Here is a 27,520-nt window from a genome sequence, read left to right on the forward strand (position 1 = left end):
TTATTTAATTTTTGAGGCTGGGGTTAAGTGACTTGCCCAGGGTCACACAGCTAGGAATTGTTAAGTGCCTGAACCCAAATTTGAACTCAGGTCCTCCTGAATTCAGGGCTGGTGCTCTATCCACTGCGCCCCTTAGCTGCCCCGAATATATACTTCTGTAACTCTTTTGTCATACATCCATAGTGTTCTCCAAATTGAGTGCATCAGTTCATAATTTCAGCAATATTATGTTAGTGTCCCTAACATGATGTTAAAACAATGATATTAATAATTAATTAATAAAATAGTAATGAAATAATAAAATATTAACATGATATTAAAATGATGTTTTTGATTTGTATGTTCCTAATCAATAATAACTTAGAATATATTCTCTTAAGGTTGTAAACAGTTTTAATTTCTTCATCAGAAGCGACCTATTCCTATCCCTTTGAGTATTGAGAGGTGAGCTCTTCATCTGAGAAGTTTTGTCTAGAAGGGGCCCTTTCTGTTTCTCTTTCCATTGCCTGCTCCTGCCCCTCCCTGAGCCAGAGGTGCAAGAATAGGAGGCTGAGAGCCCAGGCCAATGCAGTTGCCCCTGGAGCTTGCTCTTGGCTAACTTAGCAGAGTCTGCCTAGAGGGCATAGCCTTTTTATCTGAGTCAAATCTCTGGCTAGGGAGATGAGGTCCCTCCTAAGATCCTATGAAGGCCTGGAAAACTTCTGGACTTTTATTCACTTTTGCTGTTCAAGATGAATTGTGAGGCATTTATTTTTGGTTTTGGGGGAGAGTGGGAGGGAGTTAAGTGTTACCTGTCCTCCCCTCGCCCATTCTTTTAAGCCCATTTTCATGGAGCTTCTCTAAAAAATGTGGCGATAAAATCTCAAAAAAGTACAGCCAACACCATAATGGACACAGACTTGGTGCCCTCAGATGACTGAACACTCAATCTGGGATGCAGCGCAGTGGGGATCCCTTCTGTGCGGTTTGTGCGCATTTTGAACTGAGGATGAACACCATGAAAAGAGAGGAAATGGTCCTTACCCAGGGACAGCAGGTTCTGGACATTCTCCAGTGTGACCTCCCAGTACAGCTCCTTCTGAGACGGGGGCAGGATTTCCCACTCTTCCTCAGTGAAGTCCACCACAATATCCCTGATTGTCACCAACTCCTAAACCATCAAAAGTCACTTGATTTAGTGCTGAAAGGACTCCAGAATCCATCTAGCCCAACCCTCATCAAGTCAGAGTAAGTTGAAGCAGAAATGGGATTTGCCTCATATCTATCAGATTAGCTAAGAAGACCAAAGTGATCAATGCTGGAAAGAATGTGGGAATACTGGGCCACTAGGGCACTGCTGAGGAAATGTGAAGTGAGCCAAGGCTTCAAAGAGCAACTTGGAACAATGCACAATGGGCAACCAAACTCTGCAGATGTTTGGATCAAGTAAAGCACCACTAGGTCTGTAATGTTCCAAAGTGATCCTAAACAGAGGGAAAGGGCCTACATGTGCAAAAATGGGCACGGCAAACCTTTCCTGGGCGCTGTGGCAACTGAGGAAATTCCCACCAATTGGGGGAATGGCTGAACAAGCTATGGCATGTGAATATAACGAAATAGTATTGTAAAATGAGAAATGATGAACAGGCAGATTTCAGAAAGAACAGAAAAACCAAACTAATGGAAAATGAAATGACCAGAGCCAGGAAAAGATTGTATACAGAATCAGCAACAGAGGGTGATGATCAATTATGAAAGGACTGTCCCTTCTTAGGAGCACAAGGATCTAAGGCAAATTCAAATGACTCATGAAGGAAAAGGCTTTGCACACCCTAACTGAAGAAGCGATGGGCTCTGAAGGTGATTGAAGAATATAGCTTTTAGTTACTTTATTCTTTTTTTTTTCTCTTTTGATGTATCATTTCTCACAACTTTGATCAATGGGGATGTCAGTTTTAAATGATAGCACGGATAGATACCTATATCAAGTTGCCCACCATTTTGTTAGGGAAGGAGCGAAAGGATGGTGAAAAATGTACAACTCCAAATCTTATAAACATGAACGCTCCAATTTGTCATGACATGAAATTGAAAAGAATTTAAAACAAACAAGTGAATGTACCTTTTTGTATCTGGGTCCTACTTCTTTCTGACTCTCTATGAGACCCAAGAGATCCAACCCAAAGCACAGGTCAGGCAAGGAGGAGAGAGGGTGTCTGTGACATCTGAGGAAATGTAACCCCCCACTCCTGGAGTCTGCCCCACCCCCAGGGGATAAATAAGCCACAGTTTACTCTCCTGCTGGTCCCTGAGCTCCCTGACTCTGGCTTTCCCTACCAAGGACCCTGACCATTCCCACCACAGGATCAATGAGATGGTCTTTATGTGGCTCCTGGCACACGGCAGGCACCAGGACACCCAGCCCAGCCTCCTCCCACTTCCGCTTCCTCTCTGCCCCAGGGACAGTGGCCTCCTGGCTTAACCAGGACCCTCTGTCCCCTGCCCTGGACTTTTTCAGTGGCTTTCTCCTGTTTGCTAAGGCCTCCTCCCTCACCTCCTGCCAATTTCTCCCTTTCTGAAAACAAGGTTTTCCTGGTCTCCCGAACTTCTGAACCTTGCCTCGGAGAGTAGCTCCCATCTACACTGTTCAGAGCAGGTGTGGACAGAGCTCAGGAGATCTTTTCTCCCCTGGGAGCTCCTTGAGGGCAGATCGGATGGTTTTCTTTCCCTTCCTCTGCACCCTCAGTGCCCCAAAGAGCACTTTTCTAAACATTTATTGACTTGATCTAAGACCTGGGAAAGGAAAGGGACTCGGACAGCCCTGGGAGCATGCGGTTGGCCTTAGGGGCAGGAAATGGGCAGTGCCAAGAGGGCAGTTCCTGCCCTGCCCGGGCCCCCTCCCTCCCTCTGACAGAAGGAAGGGCTTTCTTGGACGCCCCGAGCCGAAGCTGCTCAGCTGTGGGGAGGGGCTGCACTCACCTGGGAAGAGGAGCTCTGGCTGCTCGAGGCCATCTCTCTGCTTTCAGGCTTGGGTCCTGTGCCAGACCAGCTCGGGGGAGAAAAGGACCTCAGAGGGGGGGGCCGGGTCTGGGCCTTCCTTTCTGGACCTGGATTCGGACCCCCCACCAGGAGGCAGAGAGCTTTCAGGACTGGGACAATTGGTGGCCCTGCCCCAGCCTCAGGGGAGAGACTCCACCCCAGGAGGGAGGAGGGAGGGTCTCCTCAGAACCAGGCTGGATAAAGGACTTTCTAAGGAGGGCTCAGGAATAGAGGGGGGGGGGAGATTCCCAAGCTGGAAGACTGGAGCTGATGACTTACTGCCCCCCAGGGTCAGGGACCCCATGTGACATTCATGGGATAGGGGAGGTGGGAGGCCAGCTCCTGCCGATGTGGAGGGCACTGGACAAGGGGGGGAGGGGGGAGAAATGAGCCCAAAGGGAAGGGCGTGTAGCAGAAGTGGGTGAGGTGAGGAGGGCCCAGGGTGGGACCTACCTGGGACCTGCAGGGGCAGAGCCGGCTCCCAGAAAGCAGAGAAATCTCAACTATGACCAAAGGAGGCAGAGATCGCAGCTCAGAGACGATACAGAGAGAGATCTCAGCTCAGAGAGGATACAGAGAGAGATCTCAGCTCAGAGAGGATACAGAGAGAGATCTCAGCTCAGAGAGGATACAGAGAGAGATCTCAGCTCAGAGAGGATGCAGAGAGAGATCTCAGCTCAGAGAGATGGAGGCAGAGAGAGATCTCAGCTCAGAGAGGATGCAGAGAGAGATCTCAGCTCAGAGACGATACAGAGAGAGATCTCAGCTCAGAGACGATACAGAGAGAGATCTCAGCTCAGAGAGATGGAGGCAGAGAGAGATCCCGGCTCAGAGAGATGGAGGCAGAGAGAGATACCGGCTCAGAGAGGATACAGAGAGAGATCTCTGTTCCAGGGGATTTTGCTTCTGGCCAAGGGGCTAGGGGCGGGTCCTCCTCATTCCGGGAGCCCCGCCCAATCCATGCCTTGGGAATGATTATCCCTGCCCCTCACCCCATCACTCAGAGCTCCCCTCCCCCACCTTCTCATCTCTGAGTTGGGAGGGGGAAGGAAGTCTGCATTCCAGGCCGCAGAGAAGGTGGGGCCTCTGGGGGAGGGGAATGGCTGGGGAAGCCTGAAGGTTTGTAGGAGGGAGCAGGTGTGACTAAGAAGGTAGTTGGGAGGGCGGGAGAGCAGAGAGCCCCGGAGATCCTGCTGAGGAGGGAAAATGAGGAAAGAGAGGGGAGTAGAGATGGGGCATGGAGTTCTGAGGGATGGGATAGGGGCAGTTATAATCTGAGTCCTTTTGGGAAGACTGGGATGGGGCGCGGTCATTCCCAAGAGCCGGAGCAGGCTGGGCCCTGGCATTAGAAGGAGCCACCCACACCTTCTTGGCCTAAAGCAAAATCACCTGGAGCTGAGATCTCTCCCTCTCCTCTCTGAACTGAGATCTCTATCACCATATCTCTGGGCTGAAATCCCTTTGCCTCCTTCTCTGTGGGCGGAGATCTCTCTACCTCCATCCCCTTCTGTCTGAGATCTCTCTACCTCTATCTCTCTGAGATGAGATCTCTCCATCTCCTTCTCTCTGACATCTTTTTTTGCCTCCATCCCTCTGACCTGAGATCTCTCTGCTTCCATCTCCCTTTCTGTGACCTGAGATCTCTCTGTCCCCCTCTCTCTGACATCTCTCCATTTCCATCTCTCTGAGATCTCTCTGTCTCTGTCTCTGAGCTGAGATCTCTGCCTCCTCTCATAATTGAGATTTCTCTGCCTTCTGGGAGCTGTCTCTGCACCTACAGGTCCCAGGTAGGTCTGACCCCAGGGATGTACTGAGTTTTCCAATGTGTAACATCCATTTGCTAAATGTCATTAGGTCGGTCACCTCTTGGATTGGGAGTTGGATCAGGTTTTTGTGGGGCAAAGGGAATACACTTCGAACATCTTTTAACTATCTGCTGCCTGTTGTTTAGAGATACCAGAGGGTCTCCTTAAAGATCTAGCTGACAAATGAAGATTATCATGTGCTATTTGAGCAGCCTCTACTTCACTGAGTATATTATACTTGTACAGTGCAGCATCGGCCATCTTGTTACCTTCAAATATTGGACCTTTACCATCTGTATGTGAAGGCACATGCATAATGTATATAGGTGATTTCAAAGCAAGTAATGTTTGTTGTGTTTGGTAAAGTAATTGAGCAATGGTAGATTGATGGATATTAATGACAGAATTAGGCAAATTTTTTATCACCAGGCAGGCATATTGATTATCTGTGATTAAATTAAAAGGAGATGTTACATGTTGCAAAACAAATAAAATGCATAAAGTTCATTCTTTTGACTGGAATCATATTGAGTAGATAATACTTTTAAAGTGTTGGTAGAGGATATATAAAAGCTTGCTCTATGATCCTTAGTAGCATCAGTAAAAATATTTGGACCTTTAACAGGAATCTCACTAATCACAGAATGTACATCTATAGAATGTTGTTTATAAAATTGGACAGCCTTGGGCAAGTTAACATGTAATTGAACAAAAAGGCAATAAAGGTTCCGACTCATCCCTTTGGATCAAATGGGCAAATTGCAAAGGTTACATTGATAAATGTTTACCTGTTAACAAGATTCCTCTCTAAACTACTTCTGAAAGAAACTGATATAAAGCTTCATATTTATGTGTCAAAACCTTTCCCAGTCTTGCTCTGGGTGTAGCAGATTGTGTCCATCATTGATCAATTGGATTTGAGTTAGATCTTCTCTTTTTTGAAGATATCCACTTCCATCAGAATACATCCTCATACAGTTTTGTTGTTGAAGTGTATAATGATCTCCTAGTTCTGCTCGTTTCACTCAGCATCAGTTCATGTAAATCTCTCCAAGCCTTTTTGTATTCATCCTGCTGGTCATTTCTTACAGAACAATAATATTCCATAACCTTCATATACCATAATTACCCACCCATTCTCCAATTGATGGGCATCCATTCATTCATCTTCCAGTTCCTAGCCACTACAAAAAGGGCTGCCACAAACATTTTGGCACATACAGGTCCCTTTCTCTTCTTTAATATTTCTTTGGGATATAAGCCCTGTAGTAGCACTGCTGGATCAAAGGGTATGCACAGTTTGATAACTTTTGGGGCATAATTCCAGATTGTTCTCCAGAATGATTGGATTCTTTTACAACTCCACAACAATGCATCAGTGTCCCAGTTTTCCTACATTCCCTCCAACATTCATCATAATTTTTTCTTACCCAATCTGACAGGTGTATAGTGGTATCTCAGAGTTGTCTTAATTTGCATTTCTCTGATCAGTAGTGATTTGGAACACTCTTTCATTTGAGTGGAAATAGTTTCAATTTCATCATCTGAAAATTGTCTGTTCATATCCTATGACTATTTATCAGTTGGAGAATGGCTTGATTTCTTATAAATGAGAGTCAATTCTCTGTATATTTTCAAGATGAGGCCTTTATCAGAACCTTTAACTGTAAAAATGTTTTCCCAATTTGTTATTTCCCTTCTAATCTTGTTTGCATTAGTTTTGTTTGTACAAAAGCTTTTTAATTTGATGCAATTAAAATTTTCTATTTTGTGATCAATAATGATCTCTAGTTCTCATTTCATCACAAATTCCTTCCTCCTCCACAAATCTGAGAGGTAAACTATCTTATGTTCCTCTAATTTACTTATGATCTTGTTCTTTATGGCTAAATCATGGACCCATTTTAATCTTATCTTAGTATGTGGTGTTAAGTATGGGTCCATGCTAATTTTTGCCATACTAACTTCCAGTTTTCCCAGCAGTTTTTGTCAAATAATGAACTCTTATCCCAAAAGTTGGGATCTTTGGGTTTGTAAAACACTAAATTGCTATTTTTATTCACTATCTTGTCCTGTGAACCTAACCTATTCCACTGATCAACTAGCCAATACCAAATGGTTTTGGTGACTGCTGCTTTATAATATAGTTCTAGGTCAGGTACAGCTAGACCACCTTCATTTGATTTTTTTTTTTTTTTTTTGTTATTAATTCCCTTGAAATTCTTGACCTCTTGTTTTCCCATATGCATTTTGTTGTTATTTTTTCTAGGTCATTAAAATAGTTTCTTGGGAGTCTGATTTGTATATCATTAAATAGATAGATTAGTTTAAGGAGTATTATCATCTTTATTATATTTGCTCAGTTTATCTAAGAGTACTTAATATTTTTCCAATTATTTAAATCTGACTTTATTTTTGTGGCAAGTGTTTTGTAATTTTGCTCATATAATTCCTGACTTTCCTTTGGTAGATATATTCCCAAATATTTTATACTATCAACAGTTATTTCGAATGGAATTTCTCTTTGTATCTCTTGCTGTTGGATTTTGTTGGTAATGTATAAAAATTCTGAGGATTTATGTGGATTTATTTTGTATCCTGAAACTTTGCTAAAGTTATGAATTATTTCTAATAACTTTTTAGCAGAATCTTTGGGGTTCTCTAAGTATACCATCATATCATCTGCAAAGAGTAATAGTTTGATTTCCTCATTACTTACTTTAACTCTTTCAATCTCTTTCTTGACTCTTATTGCAGAGTCTAGCATTTCTAATACAATATTGCATAGTAATGGTAATAGTGGGCAACCTTGTTTCACTCCTGATCTTACTGGGAAAGATTCCAGTTTATCGCCATTACATATGATGTTTACTGACAGTTTTAAATATATGCTCCTGCTTATTTTAAGGAATAGTCCATTTATTCCCATACTCTCAAGTGTTTTTAGTAGGAATGGATGTTGGATTTTGTCAAATGCTTTTTCTGCATCTATTGAGATGATCATATGGTTTTTCTTAATTTGGTTATTCATATAGGTGATTATGCTAATAGTTTTCCTAATATTAAACCAGCCCTGCATTCCTGGTATAAATCCCACTTGGTCATCCTGGGAATGATTTTCTGTAGTCTTTTTGCCAATATTTTATTTATTTTATTTAAGATTTTAGCATCAATAATCATTAGGGAGATTGGTCTATAATTTTCTTTCTCTATTTTCAACCTACGTGGTTTAGGTATCAGTACCATGTCTGTGCCATAAAAGGAATTTGGTAGGACTCCTTCAATCCCTATTTTTTCAAACAGTTTATATAGCATTGGAGTTAATTGTTCCTTAAATGTTTGGTAGAATTCACATGTAAATCCATCTAGTCCTGGGTATTTTTTCTTTTTTCTTTTTTTTTTTTTTTAATTTTAATTTTATTTTATAATTATAACATTTTTTGACAGTACATATGCATGGGTAATTTTTTACAACATTATCCCTTGTACTTACTTCTATTCAGATTTTTTCCCTTCCTCCCCCAACCCCCTCCCCCAGATGGCAAGCAGTCTTATATATGTTAAATATATTACAGTATATTCTAGATACAATATATGTGTGTAGAACCGAATTTTTTGTTGCACAGGAAGAATTGGATTCAGAAGGTAAAAATAACAGTTTACATTCATTTCCCAGTGTTCCTTTTCTGGATGTAGCTGGTTCTGTCCATCATTAATCAATTGGAATTGGATTAGCTCTTCTCTATGTTGAAGAAATCCACTTCCATCAGCATACATCCTCGTACAGTATCATTGTTGAAGTGTATGGGTATTTTTTCTTAGGGAGTTGGTTAATAGCTTGTTCTCTTTCTTTTTCTGAAATGGGACTATTTAAACTATTTACTTCTTCCTCTGTTAATCTGGGCAAGCGATATTTTTGAAGGTATTTTTCCATTTCATTTAAGTTGTCAATTTTTTTGGCATAAAGTTGGGCAAAGTAACTCCCAATTATTGTTCTAATTTTGTGTCAAAATCTTTAAAGGCTTTTGAGCATATATCCATTCTCTAACACCTGTATCTTGAAAAAAGACAACAAAGAAATGAGAATCTTGTAAAAGAGCAAATTTCATGGGGACTAAAGGATCCCATCTTACAGTACACATACCCATATTCTTCACAATTTTTTGAATAGCTTGTCTTGCTTCTTCAGTCCAATCTCTAGGAGAATTTAACTCATAGGGGCCTTTAAGTATATCATATAGAGGATGCATCAATGAAGGAGGAATAGGGACAGTTACACTTATCCATTGGATGGTCCCTATCAGTTTTTGAAAATCATTTAAAGTTTTTTATCCTTCTATCTGTATCTTAGGAGGTTATTAAGTTATATAACTTTCCTTAAGAATGTGCCCCAGAAACTGGAAACTACATGGATGCCCATCAATTGGAGATTGGCTGAATAAATTGTGGTATATGAATATTGTGGAATATTATTGTTCTGTAAGAAATGACCAACAGGATGATTTCAGAAAGGCCTGGAGAGACTTACATGAACTGATGTTGAGTGAAATGAGCAGGACCAGGAGATCATTATATACTTCAACAACAATACTATATGATGATTAATTCTGATGGACGTGGCCCTCTCCAACAATGAGATGAACCAAATCAGTTCCAATAGAGCAGTAATGAACTGAACCAGTTACACCCAGCAAAAGAACTCTGGGAGATGGCTATGAATCACTACATAGAATTTCCAATCCCTCTAATTTTGTCCGCCTAAATTTTGGATCTCCTTCACAGGCTAAATGTATACTATTTCAAAATCTGATTCTTTTTGTTCAGCAAAACAACTGTTTGGTCATGTATACATATATTGTATTTAATTTATACTCTAACATATTTAACATGTATTGGTTGACCTGCCATCTGGGGGGGGGGGAAGAAGGGGAAAAATTGGAACAAAAATTTTGGCAATTATCAATGTTGTAAAATTACCTATGCAAATATGTGGTAAATAAAAACTATTAATATATATTAAAAAAAAATGTGTCCCAGATATTGAAATGGAGGTTCCATGTGTATTTTTTCAGGTCCACTATCAGTCCATATCTAGCTATTTGCCCAGTCATTAAATGCAATAGAGTCTGTATTTGTTTTTCCGGGGGAGTTGCTAACAGGATGTCATCCATATAGTGTAATATTGTATACTCTAGGTATTGTTTTCTAATTGCATATAGTATTATATCTACATACCATTGACATAATGTTGGACTATTAGCCATACCTTCAGGGAGAACTTTCCATTGAAACCGCTGAGCAGGTTGTTGTAAATTAATTGAAGGCATGGAAAAAGCAAACTTTTCTCTATCTGCTGAATGTAAGGGAATGGAATAAAAGCTGTCTTTAATATTTATAATTACAATATGATACCCCACTGGTATAATGTTGGGTGAAGGTATTCCTTGTTAGGTTCTTACTAAGTGCTAATGAGATAATGAGATATTAGGTTTTTACTAAGTGCTAAGTTGGTACTTAACAATTTTCTAGTTCTGGCCTTTCCTGGGAGTTTGACTTGTGAATTCCTGGGGAAGAGCTTGCATGCTTAGGAGGAGCAAGTTCATTGGTTGAAGTACTTCTTCCCAGAAGCCCTTGCATTATCCCACGCCTATTCTCTGGGAGGATAAAGAGGGCATCCCTGGAGGAAAAAGTCAGTCTCTGCTCTAGAAAGACTTGAGGCAGCTCTCTGCAGGAAGGGAAGTTGGCTCTCTACAGGAAGAAGAATCTGTCCAAAAGATTTGAGTTGACACAGCAGTTCTCCTCCCAGAGCGGGATTGGCAGCTTCTAGAGACAAGAGCACGTTACATATTGGCGTCCACAATGTGGGGCAAGGACTTTTGCTTATCCTGACAAGGACTTACTCTGTTAGATGAGAAAACTGAAATTATAAATAGTTATATGAAAAGGTGCTGCCAATCACTGTTGAGAAGAGAAATCCAAATTAAGACCACTCTGAATAAGGACTACACACCTCTCAGATTGACTAAGATGACAAGAAAAGGTAATGACAAATGTTGGAGGGGATGTGGGAAAAATGGGGCACTGATATATTGTTGGTGGAACTGTGTACTGATCTAACGATTCTGGAGAGCAATTTGGAACTGTGATGAAAAAGATATCAAACTGTGCATACCCTTTGGCCCAGAAGTGTTTGTGCTGGGATTATATCCCAAAGAGATCTTAAAGAAGGGAAAGGGACCCACATGTGCAAAAATGTTTGTGGCAGCTCTTTTTGTAGTGATGAGAAACTGGAAACTGAATGGATACCCTTTAGTTGGAGAATGGCTGAATAAATTATGGTGAATGAATGTTATGGAATATTATTTTTATTTAAGAAACAACCATCAGGATGATTTCAACAGGCCTGGAGAGACTGACATGAACTGATGCTGAGTAAAATGAGGAGAACCAGGAGATCATTATATACAGCAACAACAAAATTATATGATGATCAATCCTGATGGACGTGGTTCTGTTCAACAATACCATGATTCAAACCAGTTCCAATTGTTCAATGATGAAGAGGATCATATACAGAGAGAGGATGTGGGAACTGAGTATGGACCACAACATAGTATTCTTATCCTTTTCTTGATATTCGCTTACATTTTGTTTTTTTCCTCAGAGGTTTAAACAGCAAAACTAAAATAGTGGGAGAACTCAACCTTGAACTCTCAGAATTAGATAAATCAAACCACAAAACAAATAAGAAACTAATTAAAGAAATAAATAGAATATTAGAAAAATTAGGTATGATAAACCTTTGGAGAAAATTAAATGGTGACAGAAAGGAGTATACTTTCTTCTCAGCAGTTCATGGAACCTATACAAAAATTGACCATATATTAGGATGTGAAGACCTTGGGATTAAATACAGGAAGGTAGGAATAGTAAATGCTTTCTTTTCAGATCATGATGCAATAAAAGCTATATTCAACAAAAAGTTAGGGGTAAATAGACCAAAAGTAATTGGAAACTAAATAATCTCATCTTTTTAAAAATAATTTTGAATTTATAATGTTTTTTGACAGCAAAATAATCTAAATAATAAAATATAGATAAATAAAATAGAGAATAAAGTAGAGAAAGAGAAGATCAATGAATTGGGCTTGCAACTTAAAAAGCTAGAAAAAGACCAAATTAAAACCCCCAATCAAATACTAAACTTGAAATTCTAAAATTAAAAAGGAGAAATTAATAATATTGAAAGTAAAAAAAAAAATTATTGAACTAATAAATAAAACTAAGTGTTGTTTTTATGAAAAAAAAAACCAATAAAATAGATAAACCTTTGGTAAATCTGATTAGAAAAAGGAGAGAGGAAAATCAAATTATTAGACTTAAAAATGAAAAGGGAGAACTTTCCAACAATGAAGCGGAAATTACAGAAATAATGAGTTACTTTGCCCAACGCTATGCCAATAAATTTGATAACCTAAGTGAAATGGATGACTATCTCCAAAAATATAAGCTTCCTAGATTAACAGAGGAGGAAGTAAATTGCTTAAATAGTCCCATTTCAGAAAAAGAAATACAACAAGCTATTAATTAACTCCCTAAGAAAAAATCCCCAGGACCAGATGGATTTACATGTGAATTCTACCAAACATTTAAAGAACAATTAGCCCCAATTCTATATAAACTATTTGAAAAAATAGGGAATGAAGGAGTCCTACCAAATCAAATCAGAAATTATATGAGCAAAACTACAAAACATTCTCCACACAAATTAAGTCTGATCTAACCAATTGGAAAAATATTAAATTCTCTTGGACAGGGCGTGCAAATATAATAAAGATGACAATACTACCTAAACTAATCTATTTATTTAGTGCTATACCAATCAGACTCCCAAAAAACGATTTTAATCACCTAGAAAAAATAACAACAAAATTCATATGGAAAAACAAAAGGTCAAGAATCTCATGGGAATTAATGAAAAAAAAAATTAAATGAAGACCTGTACCAGATCTAAAATTATATTATAAACCAGTGTTCACCAAAACCATTTGTTATTGGCTAAGAAATATAGTAGTTGATCAGTGGAATAGGTTATGTTTAAAGGACCAAACAGCCAATAATTTCAATAATCTAGTCTTTGATAAACCCAAAGACCCTATCTTTTGAGATAAGAACTCAATGTTTGACAAAAATTGCTGGGAAAATTGGAAATTAGTGTGACAGAAACTAGGCATGGACCCACACTTAATATCAAACACCAAGGTCAAAATAAGTTCATGACCTAGACATAAAGAATGAGATTATAATTTTCAATAATGAGATGAACCAAATCAGTTCCAATAGAGCAGTAATGAACTGAACCAGTTATACCCAGCAAAAGAACTCTGGGAGATGACTATGAACTACTACATAGAATTCCCAATCCCTCTATTTTTGTCCGCCTGCATTTTGGATTTCCTTCACAGGCTAATTGTACACTATTTCAAAGTCCAATTCTTTTTGTATAGCAAAACAATTTTTTGGACATGTATACATATATTTTATTTAATTTATACTTTAACATACTTAACATGTATTGGTCAACCTGCCATCTTGTGGGGGGTGGGGGTTAGAAGGAGAGGAAAAATTAGAACAAAAGGTTTAGCAATTGTCAATGTTGTAAAATTACCCATGCATATACCTGGTAAATAAAAACTATTTTAAAATTTTTTTAAATAAAATGAACTAATTTAAAAAAAGAGAGAGAGAGATTATAATTAATTAGAGGTACATAGGATAGTTTACCTCTCAGACCTGTGGAAGAGGAATGAATTTATGACCAAGGAAGACCTAGAGATCATTATTGATTGCAAAGTAGAAAATTTTGATTATATTAAATTGAAAAGTTTTTGTACAAACAAAACTAATGTAGACAAGATTAGAAGGGAAACAATAAACTGGGAAAACATTTTTATGGTCAAAGTTCCAATAAAGACCTTATTTCCAAAATATATAGAGAATTGGCTCTAATTTATAAGAAATCAAACCATTCTCCAATGTATAAATGGTCAAAGGATATGAACAGACAATTCTCAGATGAAGAAATTGAAACTTATTCTAGCCATATGAAAAGATGCTGTAAGTCATTATTAATCAGAGAAATGCAAATTAAGAGAACTCTGAGGTACCACTACACACCTATCAGATTGATTAGAATGACAGGGAAAGATAATGTGCAATGTTGGAGGGGATGTGGGAAAATAGGTGCTGGAGCCCCTGCCCCACACCCCAAATACCAAGAACTGATAAGCAATACAGTGAAGCATGAGAACATCCTTCCTTGAAGGTCATAAAGCCCAGGTGTTAACAATAAAGCATTCTTTCTTAGCCTGAGAACATCCTGCCATAAAATATCACAAGGTCACACATATCTACCACCAGATGTTCCTTAACCACCACCCCTAGTCACGTAGTCACAGAACTGTTTTTTCAAACCTATACTCTGGAAACATATATAAGCCTTGTACTTTCCTCCAATAAATGAGCTATTCTGCTTTGCACAGAGTTGTCTCCGCCTCTTGCTTTCTTCACCCATTCCCAGGTTGTAGCCTTACTAGCTTTGCTTACAGGTTGACACGCGGCTTCAGACCCCCTTAGTTCGAGACCCGCAGGTCGGGTCAATAGGGACACTGATACATTGTTGGTGGAATTGTGAATACATCCAGACATTCTGGAAAGCAATTTGGAACTATGCTCAAAAAGTTACCAAAATGTGCATACTCTTAGATCCAGCAGTGTTTCTACTAGGCTTATATCCCAAAGAGATTTTAAAGAAGGGAAAGGGACCTGTATGTGCAAGAATGTTTGTGGCAGCCCTCTTTGTAGTGGCCAGAAACTGGAAACTGAATGGATGCCCATCAATTGGAGATTGGCTGAATAAATTGTGGCATATTAATATTATGGAATATTATTGTTCTGTAAGAAATGACCAACAGGATGATTTCAGAAAGGCCTGGAGAGACTTACATGAACTGATGCTGAGTGAAATGAGCAGGACCAGGAGATCATTATATACTTCAACAACAATACTATGTGATGATCAATTCTGATGGACATGAACATCTTCAACAATGAGATGAACTAAATCAGTTCCAATAAATCAGTAATGAATTGAACCAGCTACACCCAGTGAATGAACTCTGGGAGACGAGTATGAACCACTACATAGAATTCCCAATTCCTCTTTTTTTGTCTACTTGAATTTTTTATTTCCTTCACAGGCTAATTGTACACTATTTCAAAGTCTGATTCTTTTTGTACATATATTGTATTTAATTTATACTTTAACATATTTAACATGTATTGGTCAACCTGTCATCTGAAGGAGGGGGTGGGGGAAGAAGGGGAAAAATTGGAACAAAAGGTTTGGCAATTGTCAATGCTGTAAAATTACCCATGCATATATCTGGTAAATAAAAAGCCATATATAAAAAAAGAAACAGAAAGACGGATCGATGGAATGACATAGACATGCAAGTTACAGCAGCCTTGTATTTGATAAGCATGAAGACATAAAAATTTTGAATAAGAATTCATTATTTTGTAAACTATTTTGGAGAAAACTTGAAACCAGTATGACAGAAACTGAGGCTAGACCAATATCATATACCATTTATAAGATAAATTTAAAAGGAATATAGCACCTAGATATAAAGAGAAATTTTTCAAGAAAATTAGAATATTATCAGATTTATAGATAGGTAAAGAATTTATGAATAAATAAGAGTTAGAAAACAAAGTTTGGTATAAAATGGGTTATTTCAAATACATTAAATAAAAAAGATTTTCTACAAATAAAACAAATATAGCCAAGATCAGAAGGAAAGAAAAAGACTGGAAAAGCAAAATTCATAAACAAGGTCTCATATCACAAATATATAAAAAAAACTTTGAAAAATCAATAAGAATATGAGTAATTTCCTAATCGATAAACGGTGAAAGGCTATGAACAGGCAGTTTTCCAATGATGAAATCAACACAATACGAAAAAATATTCTAAATCATTATTGATTAGAGAAATACAAATTATGATAACCTTGAGGTATCACTTTACACCTGTAAAATTGGCTAAAATGATAGAAGGGCAAAATGATAAATTTTGGAGGGGATGTAGAAAAATTGGGACACCAGTTCATTGTCAATGGAATTGTGATCTGATCCAATCATTTTGGAAAGCAATCTGGAATTATTCCCAAAGAGGTATGCTTATGTCATTTGACACAGCAATACCATTATTAGCTCTATTTCCAAAAATGACTAAGGAAAAGGAAAAGAATCTATATGTTCTAAAATTTTTATAGGAGCTCTCTTTGTTGCCACAAAACTGGAAAATGCAGGGATGCCCATCAGTTGGGGACTAACTGAACATGTTGTGATATATGATTGTGCTGGAATACTATAGTGCTGTATAAAATGATCAGTTAACAGAGACTGAATGTAAATCAAAACATAGTGTTTTCATCTTTTTTTCATTATTGTTATTTGCTTGGATTTTTTTCCTTTCTTGTGTTTTTTCCCCTTTTGATCCAATTTTTATTTTTGCACAGTATGACAAGTATGGAAATATGTTTAAAAGCATTGCATAGGTGTAACCTATCTCCAATTGCTTGCTGACTTGAGGGAGGGAGGGAGAGGGAAGGAGGAGAAAAATTTGGAACACAAGGTTTTGCTAAGGTGAATGTTGAAAACTATCTTTGCATGTATTTGGGAAAATAAAATACTATTTTTGATATTAGAAAAACATACAGTATGGGAGTATGTTTAGAATGATTTTGGAAAGGTGTGTATGTATGTCAGTATTACATTTTTTTTTGCATTTTTTTCTGCTTTTTTTTAAAACATCAATAAAGTGAACCAAGTTTTTGGTTTAAAAGATGGTGTGCATCTAGTGTGTGTGTGTGTGTGTGTGTGTGTGTGTGTGTGTGTGTGTGTGTGTGTGTGTTCAAAGGTAAGTAGCTATAAGAATGAGAGGCCGGGATGAAGAAAAAAAGTCTTCTTTTGGTTCTGCTCATTTTGCTCTTCATTATTTCATGAAAGACTTTCAGTGTTTTTCTAAGATCATTGAACTCATCATTTTTTATTGCACAATAGTACTCCATCACAATCACATACCACAACATCTGACTTAAAAGAAAACCATATTATTATTTAGTTTAGGACAAACTCAAATCAATCAAATCCAAATTTACATTACAAAATTGTATCATAAAGAATCTGTTTTCCTACCTCAATGTCTGAGAATATATGCACCAGTCCTTTCAGTTAGTCACTTCTGTCTTAGTGCCAGAGCAGGACTAGGGAGGGAGGCAGGTAACAAAAGTAGGAGGGAATAGAAATTTTTAGGGGAAACTAGCCAGTTGAGTGGTAGCCCAGGTGAAATTCGAGCCTTGGAGGAGAGAATCACAGCCTAAAAGGGGGTTAGGGTCAGAAACAGGGTCAGTCCTAAGGTCATGAAATTCCAAGAGAATGAAGTCAGGTCTGACAGCAAAAATTAAGGCTGACAGCCCTGAGGATATTTGGAGAAATAGAAAGAAGCCAGAAGGCTCTCTTGGAACTGGGAAAACTTCCAGAGAGGGCTGGTTCCATCAAGACCCCTGCCACCTCTTCTGCTTTCTCAATAGTTTATATTCAAATATAGAGAAATGATACTCAAAACTCCTAAAAACTTTCTCAATAGTAGGACAATTAGGAGTATACATACATAGACCAAGATCATAAGGTGTGAGCTGAACATGATGGAATGATTATCTAAAAAATAAAATGAAAGGAAGGAAGAATGTCCTGGGAGAAGAGGAAAGAGAGTGATAGAATTGGGTAAATTATCCGACATAAAAGAGGCCCAAGAGAAATTTTATAATAGAAAAAATAGGAGAGGAATAAGTGAGCCTTATTCTCTCACTCTCTTTTGTTTTATTTTGTTTGTTTGTTTGTTTTGTTTTTGCTAAGACAATTGAGGTTAAGTGACTTGCCCAGGATCACACACCTAGGAAGTGTTAAGTGTCTGAGAATGGATTTGAACTCAGGTCCCCCTGACTTCAGGGCTAGTGCCCTATCCACTGCACCACCTAACTGCCCCCTGAACTTTATTCTCATCAGAATTGGCTCAAAGGGAATAATATATATACTTGGGTGAGAATAAAAATCTATTTTATCTTGCACATAAGTAGAATGGGATGGGGATATGAGAAAGAGAGCGTAATAGAAGGGAAGGTAGATTGAGGGAAGTAAAAGTCAGAAGCAAAACACTGGAGAATGGACAGGGTGAAAGTTAAAAAAGAGGAGGGGAATATAGAATGGAGGGAAATACATAATATATTGTGCAAAAATTTTACAAGAGATTTCTCTGATGGTAATGTCATTTCCCAAATATATATAAAACAGATAATTAAAAATAAATAAATAAATAAGAGCCATTCCTCAACTGATGGTCAAAGGAAATGAATTGAAAGTTTTTGGACAAAGTAATCAAAGCTATCTATAATCATCGAAAAAAATGCTCTAAATCACTATTGATTAGAGAAATACACATTAGAACAACTGAGCTACTACCATATTCCTTTCAGATCGGCTAATAGGATCGAAAAGGAAAATGACAAACATTGGAGATGATCTGAGAAAATTAAAACCCTAATGCATTGTTGGTGAAGTTGTATATTGATTTGACCATTTTGTAAATTTAGAACTATATCCTAAGGATATGATGGGGCTTGAGGTCCCTTTGAGATTTCCTTTCTGACTTCCCAATCCCCATGGCTGACCTTTGATTCACAAATCCTGGTCAAAAAGCACCCTTTTGAATATCCAGGCCCAGCCCCCACCGCATCTGAGCTGGCTTGGGTTTTCTCTGTGCCCACAAACGGTTTCTTCTTTATCTGAAAAGCCCACCAGAACTTGGGGCACTGCCCACAAGCCTCTTTTAGGTATACAAGAGCCAAGCTGGAACTTTCTCTTGGTAGGAGCCCTTTCCCCCAAACATGGTATCCTTCCCCGGTAAGAGTTCCTGCCCGCCCAGCGACCACCTTTGGCCCTGGCATCTTTCTAACTAAACTTTACTTCCAAATTCCTACAACAAACCTTTTTTTTTTTTTTATCAATCTAGGTTTGGGGGCCTGTAAATTCATTTACAGGGGACACTGTGCCTCATGGGCCTATCTTACTATCTTTACACCCACCAACGGGGTTCCCCCTTTCCTATCTCTCATCAGATATATGTCACATTCCCTTTGACCCAGCCATACCACTGCTATGCTATATCCCAAAGAGATAAAAAACAAAAATATATACAAAAATATTCACAGCAGCTCTTTTAATGGTGGCAAAGAATTAAAAATTGAGAGGATTGTCCATCAATGGAAAATGGCTGAGTAGTTTGTGGTTTATGATTGTGATAGAAGGCTACTATGCTAGAAGCAGGGATAAGCAGGAAGTTCTCAGAAAAACAAGCATGTGTGAAATCATGCAAAGGGAAGTGAGAGGAACTAGGAGAAGATTGCACACTGGACGAGCAATATTGTGTGATCATCTGCTGGGAATAATTCAGTTATTCTCAACAAGACACTTTTGAAGGACTTAGGATGAAAAAAGCTATCCATCTATGCAGAGAACTCCCAGGAAGTTGGAAACTTCCGGCATGTTCCCCTCCTGCTAAGATTAATCAAGAATGCATTGAAGTAACTGTTTGGACATGTATACATATATTGTATTTCATTTATATTTTAACATATTTAACATGTATTGGTCAACCTGCCATCTGGGGGAGGGGGGAAGGGGAAGGAAGGGAAAAATTGGAACAAAAGGCTTGGTAATTGTCAATGCTGTAAAATTACCCATGCATAGATCTGGTAAATAAAAAAATAATAATTTTCAAAAAATAAGAAAGATGAGGGGGGGGGGGGGGGAAAGTGCATTTAAGCTTGAAATCATGAAAAAACATAAGGTCCTGGCACACTTACTGGGGTATTGTGAACTTTACAAAAGATTGAATCTGGGGCAGCTAGGTGGTGCAGTGGATAGAGCACCAGCCCTGAATTCAGGAGGACCCGAGTTCAAATCTGGTCTCAGACACTTCACACTTCCTAGCTGTGTGACCCTGGGCAAGTCACTTACCCCCAGCCTCAAAAAAAAAGAAAAGATTGAATCCCTGGAAACTAACAACTTGCTTCGGAGAATTAGATCATAGAGGATTGCTCACAGATGATTTCATAATATTTCATAATAACATGGCTTTAAGCTATATAAGCAGCAGGATTTCTCTTAATCAACGGCTCTGTAGAATTATCAGCAACCCCTTCTTTTCAAAGTGGCCCTGGCCCGCTTGTGTTGAGCTGGTCCCGCTCATCTCCCGAGAGAAGCGCTGGCGCCTGATTGCCGATTTGGAGTGGAAGAAGCCTCTTTCTTTAGTTTCGGGGGGGGGGGGGGGGGGGGGGGCAGGGAATTGTCAGCGTTTTCTTTCAGGGAAGTGCGTTTTGCACGGTTACACATGTAGAATGTATGTCCAATGGCTGGTCTTCTCAGGGAGGGAGATGGGGGGGGGGGGGGGACCTGGGGAGAGAATGTGGAACTGGAGATTTGAGCCAAGGCACGTTTTTGCATGCAGTTGGGGGGAGGAGCATTAAAGAAAAACAAAGAAAGGAGAAAATATAATTCCAGTTTCTGCCTAAACGTGGGAGGTGGGAGGAGCAGGCGGGATAGCGGGCTTGATACCCTCGAGGGGGGGCGCCCAAGAGTTGGGGAAAGAGCGGAGGACTGGCCTCAGCGGGGGAGGTCCCAGAGCCCAGTTTGGGAGGCAGCAGGGGAGTTCCCGGGGCGAGCAGCTGGGCGGCGGAGCTGCCGCGGGATGGGGAGCGGGGCTTCTGGTCTTGGAGGAGGTGGCCTACCTTTGGAGGCTGGCTTTGCTCCGGGAGCCGCGGGGGCGGGGCTCCTGGAGCCTGGGGGCGGGGCTCTTGGGCCTGGGAGGAGCTGAAAGTCTAAGGAGGTCCCCTTTTTTCTCCCCCGCTGTGGACGGGAAGGAGCTCCCCCCAGGTGTGAGCGGGAGCCTGGCCAGCACCCTGCTTTTCTTTGGCTGCTTTTCCCCCTGGGCCTTAGCCTTCCCGACGGACCTCTGCCCCGGAGCACACTTCCCTCCCAGACCCGGCCCCGGCTTCTTGTCCAGACTCCCGAGCACGGCCGGATATCTGGGGCCCCAAACCCTGCATTCCCCATAGTCCACCTAGGACTTTGCCCAGGGTCTCCGTGCACTCGAATCGGGGGGCGGGGGGGCCGTCAACTGATTTCCTCCCTCCCACATCGGAGACCCCCAGCCTCTCCCCTGTCTCCCCTGGGAGAGGCCCACAAGGGAGAGAAGGTGGAAAGCAATCTTCAAGTTCGGTTCTCTTTGTTTCCAAGCCTTATTTCCCCTGTTGCCTGCCTCTTCCGGGTGCAGCTTCTCCCCTGAGGGCAGTGCCAGGGGCTGGGTTACTCCTTGGGCATCTCACCTCACCCTCTGAATCCTCCTAGGCCAGCCCCCTGCTCAGACAGTGAAGGGAAAGATGGCTCCCCCTCTGCCATCCTCCTCCCTCTGCTCAGCCTGAAGAGGACCAAGACTAGGCCCCAGCAGGCAGCCTGAGGGCAAAGCCCCCCTGGCAGGTGAGTGAGGGCCTTAGGCATTTACACAGATATGGAAGCTTGGCCATGGAACTGCCTCTCTTACCTATATATATATATATATATATATATATATATATTTTTTTTTTTTTTTTTTTTTTTGGCTTAGGTAGTTGGGGTCAAGTGACTTGCCCAAGGTCACACAGCTAGGAAATGTTAAGTGTTTGAGGTCCGATTTGAACTCAGGTCCTCCTCTAATTATCATTTTTTAAATTATTATAGCTTTTTATTTACCAGACATATGACAATTGCCAAATCTTTTGTTCTAATTTTTCCCCTCCTTCCCCCCCCCCAAGAGGGCAGGTTGACCAATACATGTTAAATATGTTAGAGTATAAATTAAATACAATATATGTCTACATGTCCAAACAGTTGTTTTGCTGCACAAAAAGAATCAGACTTTACAATTAGCCTGGGAAAGAAATCCAAAACGCAGGCGGACAAAAATAGAAGGATTGGAAAGTCTTTGTACTGGTTCATAGTCATCTCCCAGAGATCTTTTGCTGGGTGTAGCTAGTTCAATTCATCACTGCTCTATTGGAACTGATTTGGTTCATCTCATTGTTGAAAATGGCCACGTCCATCAGAATTGATCATCATACAGTATTGTTGAAGGGTATAATATCATTTCATTTTTTAAAAAAGCACAAAAAATAGAAAAAAAGATAGTATACGCTAGTAACAACACTGTGCTGCTCTCTTGTTTCAAACTTTCATAAACTCTTTCCCATCTCTAGCAATAACATCCCCCCCCCAAAAAAAAAAAAAAAAAAAAACAAACAACTTAGTGCTCTCGTGGTTTTGATTTTTAAGTTTTTCCTTCTTTATCATGGACTGTCCAAGAAACACCCAATGAAAAGAGATTCATTAATCTCTCTAATATAGATGACCTTTCTTTGCTCTCTTTTTTCAATCCTAACACACATTCCCTTCTCCCCTCTGTTTCCTTCTTCAAAACTCCCTTGTAGCAACTGAAGGTCAAGGAAAAACATTTCCTACATGCTTCCTGTCTGGACAGCTCCCAGCCTTGACTTCTGCCCCAGCTGTTTTCCTTTGCTATGTTGTTGTCAGAGCATAAAGGGGGCACCTGTTCTTTTACTCTGCTCAGTTCAAACGTGTTCCCAGGTCTCTCTGAATCCTCCCGTTTGTGCCATTTCTTAGGCTGTCAGTCAGCATTTAGAAAGTGGCTGCTCTGTGCTGGGTACTAGTCAAACCTCGTGTGGATACAAAGGAAGCAAAAATCCTGACTGCAAGGAGCTTACAGTGACGACATAGAAGCAACTGGGTCCATAAAAGCTACAGATTGTGGAGGTAGAAGGGGGAGTTTCAGGGCTCAGAAAAGCTTCTTTTAGAAGGTGAGATTTGAATCTGGATTCAAAGGTAACTTGTGAGGCTTAGGCAAGGAGAGAGAACATTCCCAGCCTAAGAATTAGTCAGCAGGAAGTCAGAGAGTCAGACCTGGAACCCACTCTATGGGTGAGAGAAGGTGGGAGGAAAAGGGGAGAAAGTAAGATGCAAGAAGACTGGGAAGGGATTGGGGCTTGTTCTATGTCACCCTCTATTCCAAGTGCCTTATAAATATTATCTTGTTTGATCCTCTTGCAAGAGTTTTCATTCAGCTAAGGCAGGAGAGGATATCTAGCTGGCAGGTACTCTGCTACTCCAGCTGGGACCTATACCATGAAGAGGGGAGGGCGCTGTATCCTTCATTTCCAGTGATTATACACACAGGCACACAAACATAATTTCCTCTGGGGCTACTTGACTCAGAGATTATAAAAAGTAGTTTTCCAGAAGATCTAGTAAAGCCCTAAGGGTGGGAAAGGGAGGAAAAGGGACCTTATTTTAAAAACAAAGCAAAACAAAAAAAGATTTCTTAAACTGTTAAAGGCCTTTAGTCCAAAAGTTTAAACCAGCCCAAAAAACTCTTTATCTGTGAGTTGATTAGCATTTGTTAAGCTATTACTGGCTTTCTTTGACTAGATTAAGCAAAAAAAAAAAAAAAAAGGTGAATTTCTGGAGTTCCTCTAGGAGCTTACAGTCTAAAGAGTGAGACCACAAGAAAAATATGCACAGGCAAGCCAAAGATAAAAAACAGAATTTATTGAATAGGAGAAACACGTTTGAACCAGTAATATAGGGAAAATCATTTTATTAGCCAAATTTAGGATACATTGGAATGGGTAAAGTATTTTCATTTAATAGTATTTTATTCTATTCCAAATATATATATAGTTTTCTTTTTTTTTCCCCTGAGTCTGGGGTTAAGTGACTTGCCCAGGGTCACACAGCTAGGAAGTGTTAAGTGTCTGAGACCAGATTTGAACTCAGGTCCTCCTGACCTAGCTGCCCCTTATATATATAGTTTTCAACATTCAATTTTATAACATTTTGAGTTCCAAATTTTTCTCTCTCCTTCCTTCCTCCCATGACAGCAAACAATCTAATATGATACATTATATAATATATAATATAATACATTATATAATATATAATATAATACATTATATAATATATATACATACATACATATATATAATATATTTCCATATTAGTCATGTTTTAAAAAAAAAGAATTGGGACAAAATAGAAAAAATGAGAAAAAAATTTAAGTGAAACTAGCATGCTTCAATCAGCATTCATTCAGATTCCACAGTTCTTTGTAAGAAGCAATTTTCTGAACCCCAAAAAGGGCACAGTGAATTCACAGATGCAGGATGAGTGAAGCAGTTTTAACTTTTGATACCTTCCTGCAGAAGCAGGTGTGAAAATTCCATCTGAGTTTACATACTGATACAGAAGGGAGAACAAGCTCTATACTATTAGTTTGGTTCTTCACCTTCCCTTAAAGGCTTGGATTGGCTGAAGCCCCTGGGGATTACAATCTTATATATCCCCCCCCCCTTTTTGTGTTCCCCCTCTTTGGTCATATATCCCATGTTCAAAGATGATAACCTAGTTTCATTCAGCATGTGTGGTGGCTAGAAGCTGGTGTTCCATCCTTGATCCTAGCCAGGTTTAGCCAACTTTAGGCCTGGGCCCCTTTATCAGGAACTTTGTGATTACACTGTTCCTTAAGACCCTGACTAATCAAGGTAATGAGCAGGAGCCAGTGGCTGACCTTATATCATGATTTCTTTTGTAATCCTAAGCATCTGAAGAAGCAGAATTTGCTGATCTTTTCTCACACTTTCCCCCTTTTTCTTTTAATAAGGATTCTGCTTCCTTCAAACTTTTAACATCATCTCACATTGTTCATCTATATTTTGATCTTCCTCAAAAGTAACTAATTTCATTGAACATTTCTCTTTAAACTAAAAACTTGTAACCTGGAAGGCTTAACTTTAACAAAGGGATTCAACAAACTTAATCCAAACAGGAGGGAAATAAAAAACAATAATATGTTTTATATTACATGGCTCTGAGTAAATACTCAGCTGTGACCTATCATCTCCTCTTACCCCCTTTTTGTCTTTTGAGGAGATGGAATTCTGGGAGCAAGGATTGAAGTCTGTCTTCTACAGAAGTCATGGCTACTAGGGGCAGCTAGGTGGTGCAGTGGATAGAACACCAGCCCTAAAATCAGGAGGACCTGAGTTCAAATTTGGCTTAGACATTTAACGCTGGCTCTGTGTGTTAGCTAGCTGTGTGACTCTGGGACAATTCACTTAACTCCAATTGCCTCAGCAAGCAAAAAAAAAAAAAGTCATGGCTACTTCAAACTGGAGGCGGGGCATAAAGTTGAATCTGATTTACAGGGCTGCTTTTGGTCAAGGGAGTGATTGAATAAGTTACCCAAGAAAACTTTGCTTAAATATAGATTTAAATTTCCAATAGTGATACTTCACTGTTGAACAGGTTTACAATTTTAGCATGTACCAGTTAATAGTGATTGTCTCAAATAATTGCAATAGGAAGAGTTTCATCACAGAAAATTCACAATTTATATTGATCCTAAGGCTGATGATATTAAGAAACTTAACAAGTTTGCAAATTAAGAGGAATCCAAAGGGGCTCCAGATGGGGGCTGAGTTTGGTACTCTAGCTACTCCCTTTTGCTCACCTTTGACCTTCCCTTTCTTTGCTCTTTGACATGCCCACATACACATTCTATTTAAAAGAAAAGGGAGCTTTGTTTTGTTTTCCATATCTCTAGATGTTATTTCAAAATGTAAAACCAATCCAGAAGAGGTTTTTCACCTCATCCCCACCTTTCTATACCCAGTAATTACACTTTTAGCTTGTTTTAAACATTTTCCACAAGCTTCTAGGTACAAGCCAAATCTCAGTTCTACAGTTTCAGAAATTTGTATTTACTGACCGTCTTAGACACAACTAATAAGATTTTTTTCCCAAAAACTTTTGTACCTCTGGAAGTTCTTAGAGGAGAGCTTGGGGTTGCAAACCTCAAATGAGTTTCCCTCTTGAGTTAGAAAAGAAACAAGACACTTCTTAAAATTCAGATAGAACACAAAAATATCTAGAAGTAACACACACATCGCTTTAAAAAGTTATCTTAAAATTGATGATATTTCACTTTTCGTTTGTGAGATTCCCTAAATTCTAAGCAGATGTTTCAGTCAAACTCGGTAGCCTTTTGGTGTTTTCCCAATTCACACAAACCTTTTCTCTTTTGAGCCCTAGGAAAGGGTTAAGTGCCAGTTTTTGCTTCAAGATGCAGGCCTTCACCTTGAATTTGTTTCCCTGGCATGGGTTTACAGGTCTGCATGATTTCACTTATTAAGTCTGATAATGCAGTTGCAAGGTGCTCACGGTCTAGAATTTTGAAAGCAACAACGTGCTGCTTTTCTGTTTTCCCAAGAGTTTCCAATCTCTTAATCCCTTTCAAGAGATGCTCTTTTCATGGCTACATGCCCAAACTACATGCCCAAACTCTCTCACTTACCCTTCCATACACAAATCTCCCTATGGACCTTGACCAAAGCCTCTCTAAAACTGCCTGTCCCATTTCCCTCCCACTCTGATATGACATTTCTACTTGCTTTTAGCATCTTCACTGAATATATTTTCTTTTTTTTTAAACTTATTTTTTTCTTTTTAAAATTTATCTATTTTTAATTCACATTACTTTCTGAATCTTGTTGGGAGAAAAAAAAATCAGAACTGAAAGAAAAAACCATGAGAGAGAAAAAAAATAGAAAAAAGAAATTAACATAGCATGAATTACACTGAATATATTTTCTTTCTCTAACTCATTCACCCATCCTTGCAGTAAGGAGTAAGGGGGTAGGACTTAAAGAGAGAAACCTTTTTTTTTTTTTTTCCTTTCAAAATCTTCAATCTTATCAATTGCTTTTCCTACCAACCTCTCTAGTCATTTGCTTTTAAAACCTGTGAGAAAAGATTAACAAATTCTGCTTGCACAGATGCTGCTTAGGCTTGCCAAAGAAACCATAAGATAAGAAAGCGACCACAGACTATCAGGGTTTTAAGTTAAAAACAAACAAACAAACAAAACAGTTTAACTGACCACTAAATTCCTGATAAAGGGGCCCAAGCAGGCAAAAACCAGCTAAGATGAGTGAGAGGTTTTGAGCAAGTAGTTCACCAGGTCTTGGAGCTCAGGCCTCTCCTCCAAAGGAAGTTTATTGTGCTATAATTTGTTTTTGCAGAGATTCTATTATTTAGGACTTGTTGGTCCATGTGTATGAAGTTCATTCATTAAGTGTTCATGCTCCCAAAAAGTGATAAGGTAGAGAAATAAAGCTGATAAGACTTATAAGCCCTTTTCAAGATTAAACCCACTAAGAGATACTCCATCTCTTTCTCATAATGCCTTCCCTTTAATGGTGACTTTCTCTTTATTATAGCTAACTGATTAGTCTGCTGAACTCTCTAATTTGCCAGTCAATGGCATATTTCTTTAATGGCTTCTCCCAAATCCAAATTCCTTTCCGTAAAAAAATAATAGAACTTTTTTTTGTTGTTGTTTAATTGCTTTTCTCCCTCTCCTTTCCTTCCCTCACTTTTGGATCTGATTTTTCTTGTGCAGCATG

The 27,520-nt window shown here is 39.3% G+C and overlaps 1 protein-coding gene across 7 annotated transcripts in view; it reads right to left on the reverse strand.

Annotated features, from left to right (window-relative positions):
* LOC141564686 (KRAB domain-containing protein 5-like) overlaps positions 1–27,520 on the reverse strand; it is a 69,833-nt gene that overhangs the window by 4,545 nt on the left and 37,768 nt on the right. For all 7 annotated transcript variants that reach the window (XM_074307455.1, XM_074307454.1, XM_074307456.1 and 4 more), the window contains 2 exons: positions 2,959–3,086; positions 1,024–1,150 (listed from right to left, as the gene is read on the reverse strand). In XM_074307455.1, the coding sequence (XP_074163556.1) occupies positions 1,024–1,150; positions 2,959–3,086 (255 nt within the window). The remainder of the gene's footprint in view (positions 1–1,023; positions 1,151–2,958; positions 3,087–27,520) is intronic.

Source organism: Sminthopsis crassicaudata, chromosome 3, assembly GCF_048593235.1.
Source record: "Sminthopsis crassicaudata isolate SCR6 chromosome 3, ASM4859323v1, whole genome shotgun sequence".
NCBI lineage: Eukaryota > Metazoa > Chordata > Mammalia > Dasyuromorphia > Dasyuridae > Sminthopsis > Sminthopsis crassicaudata.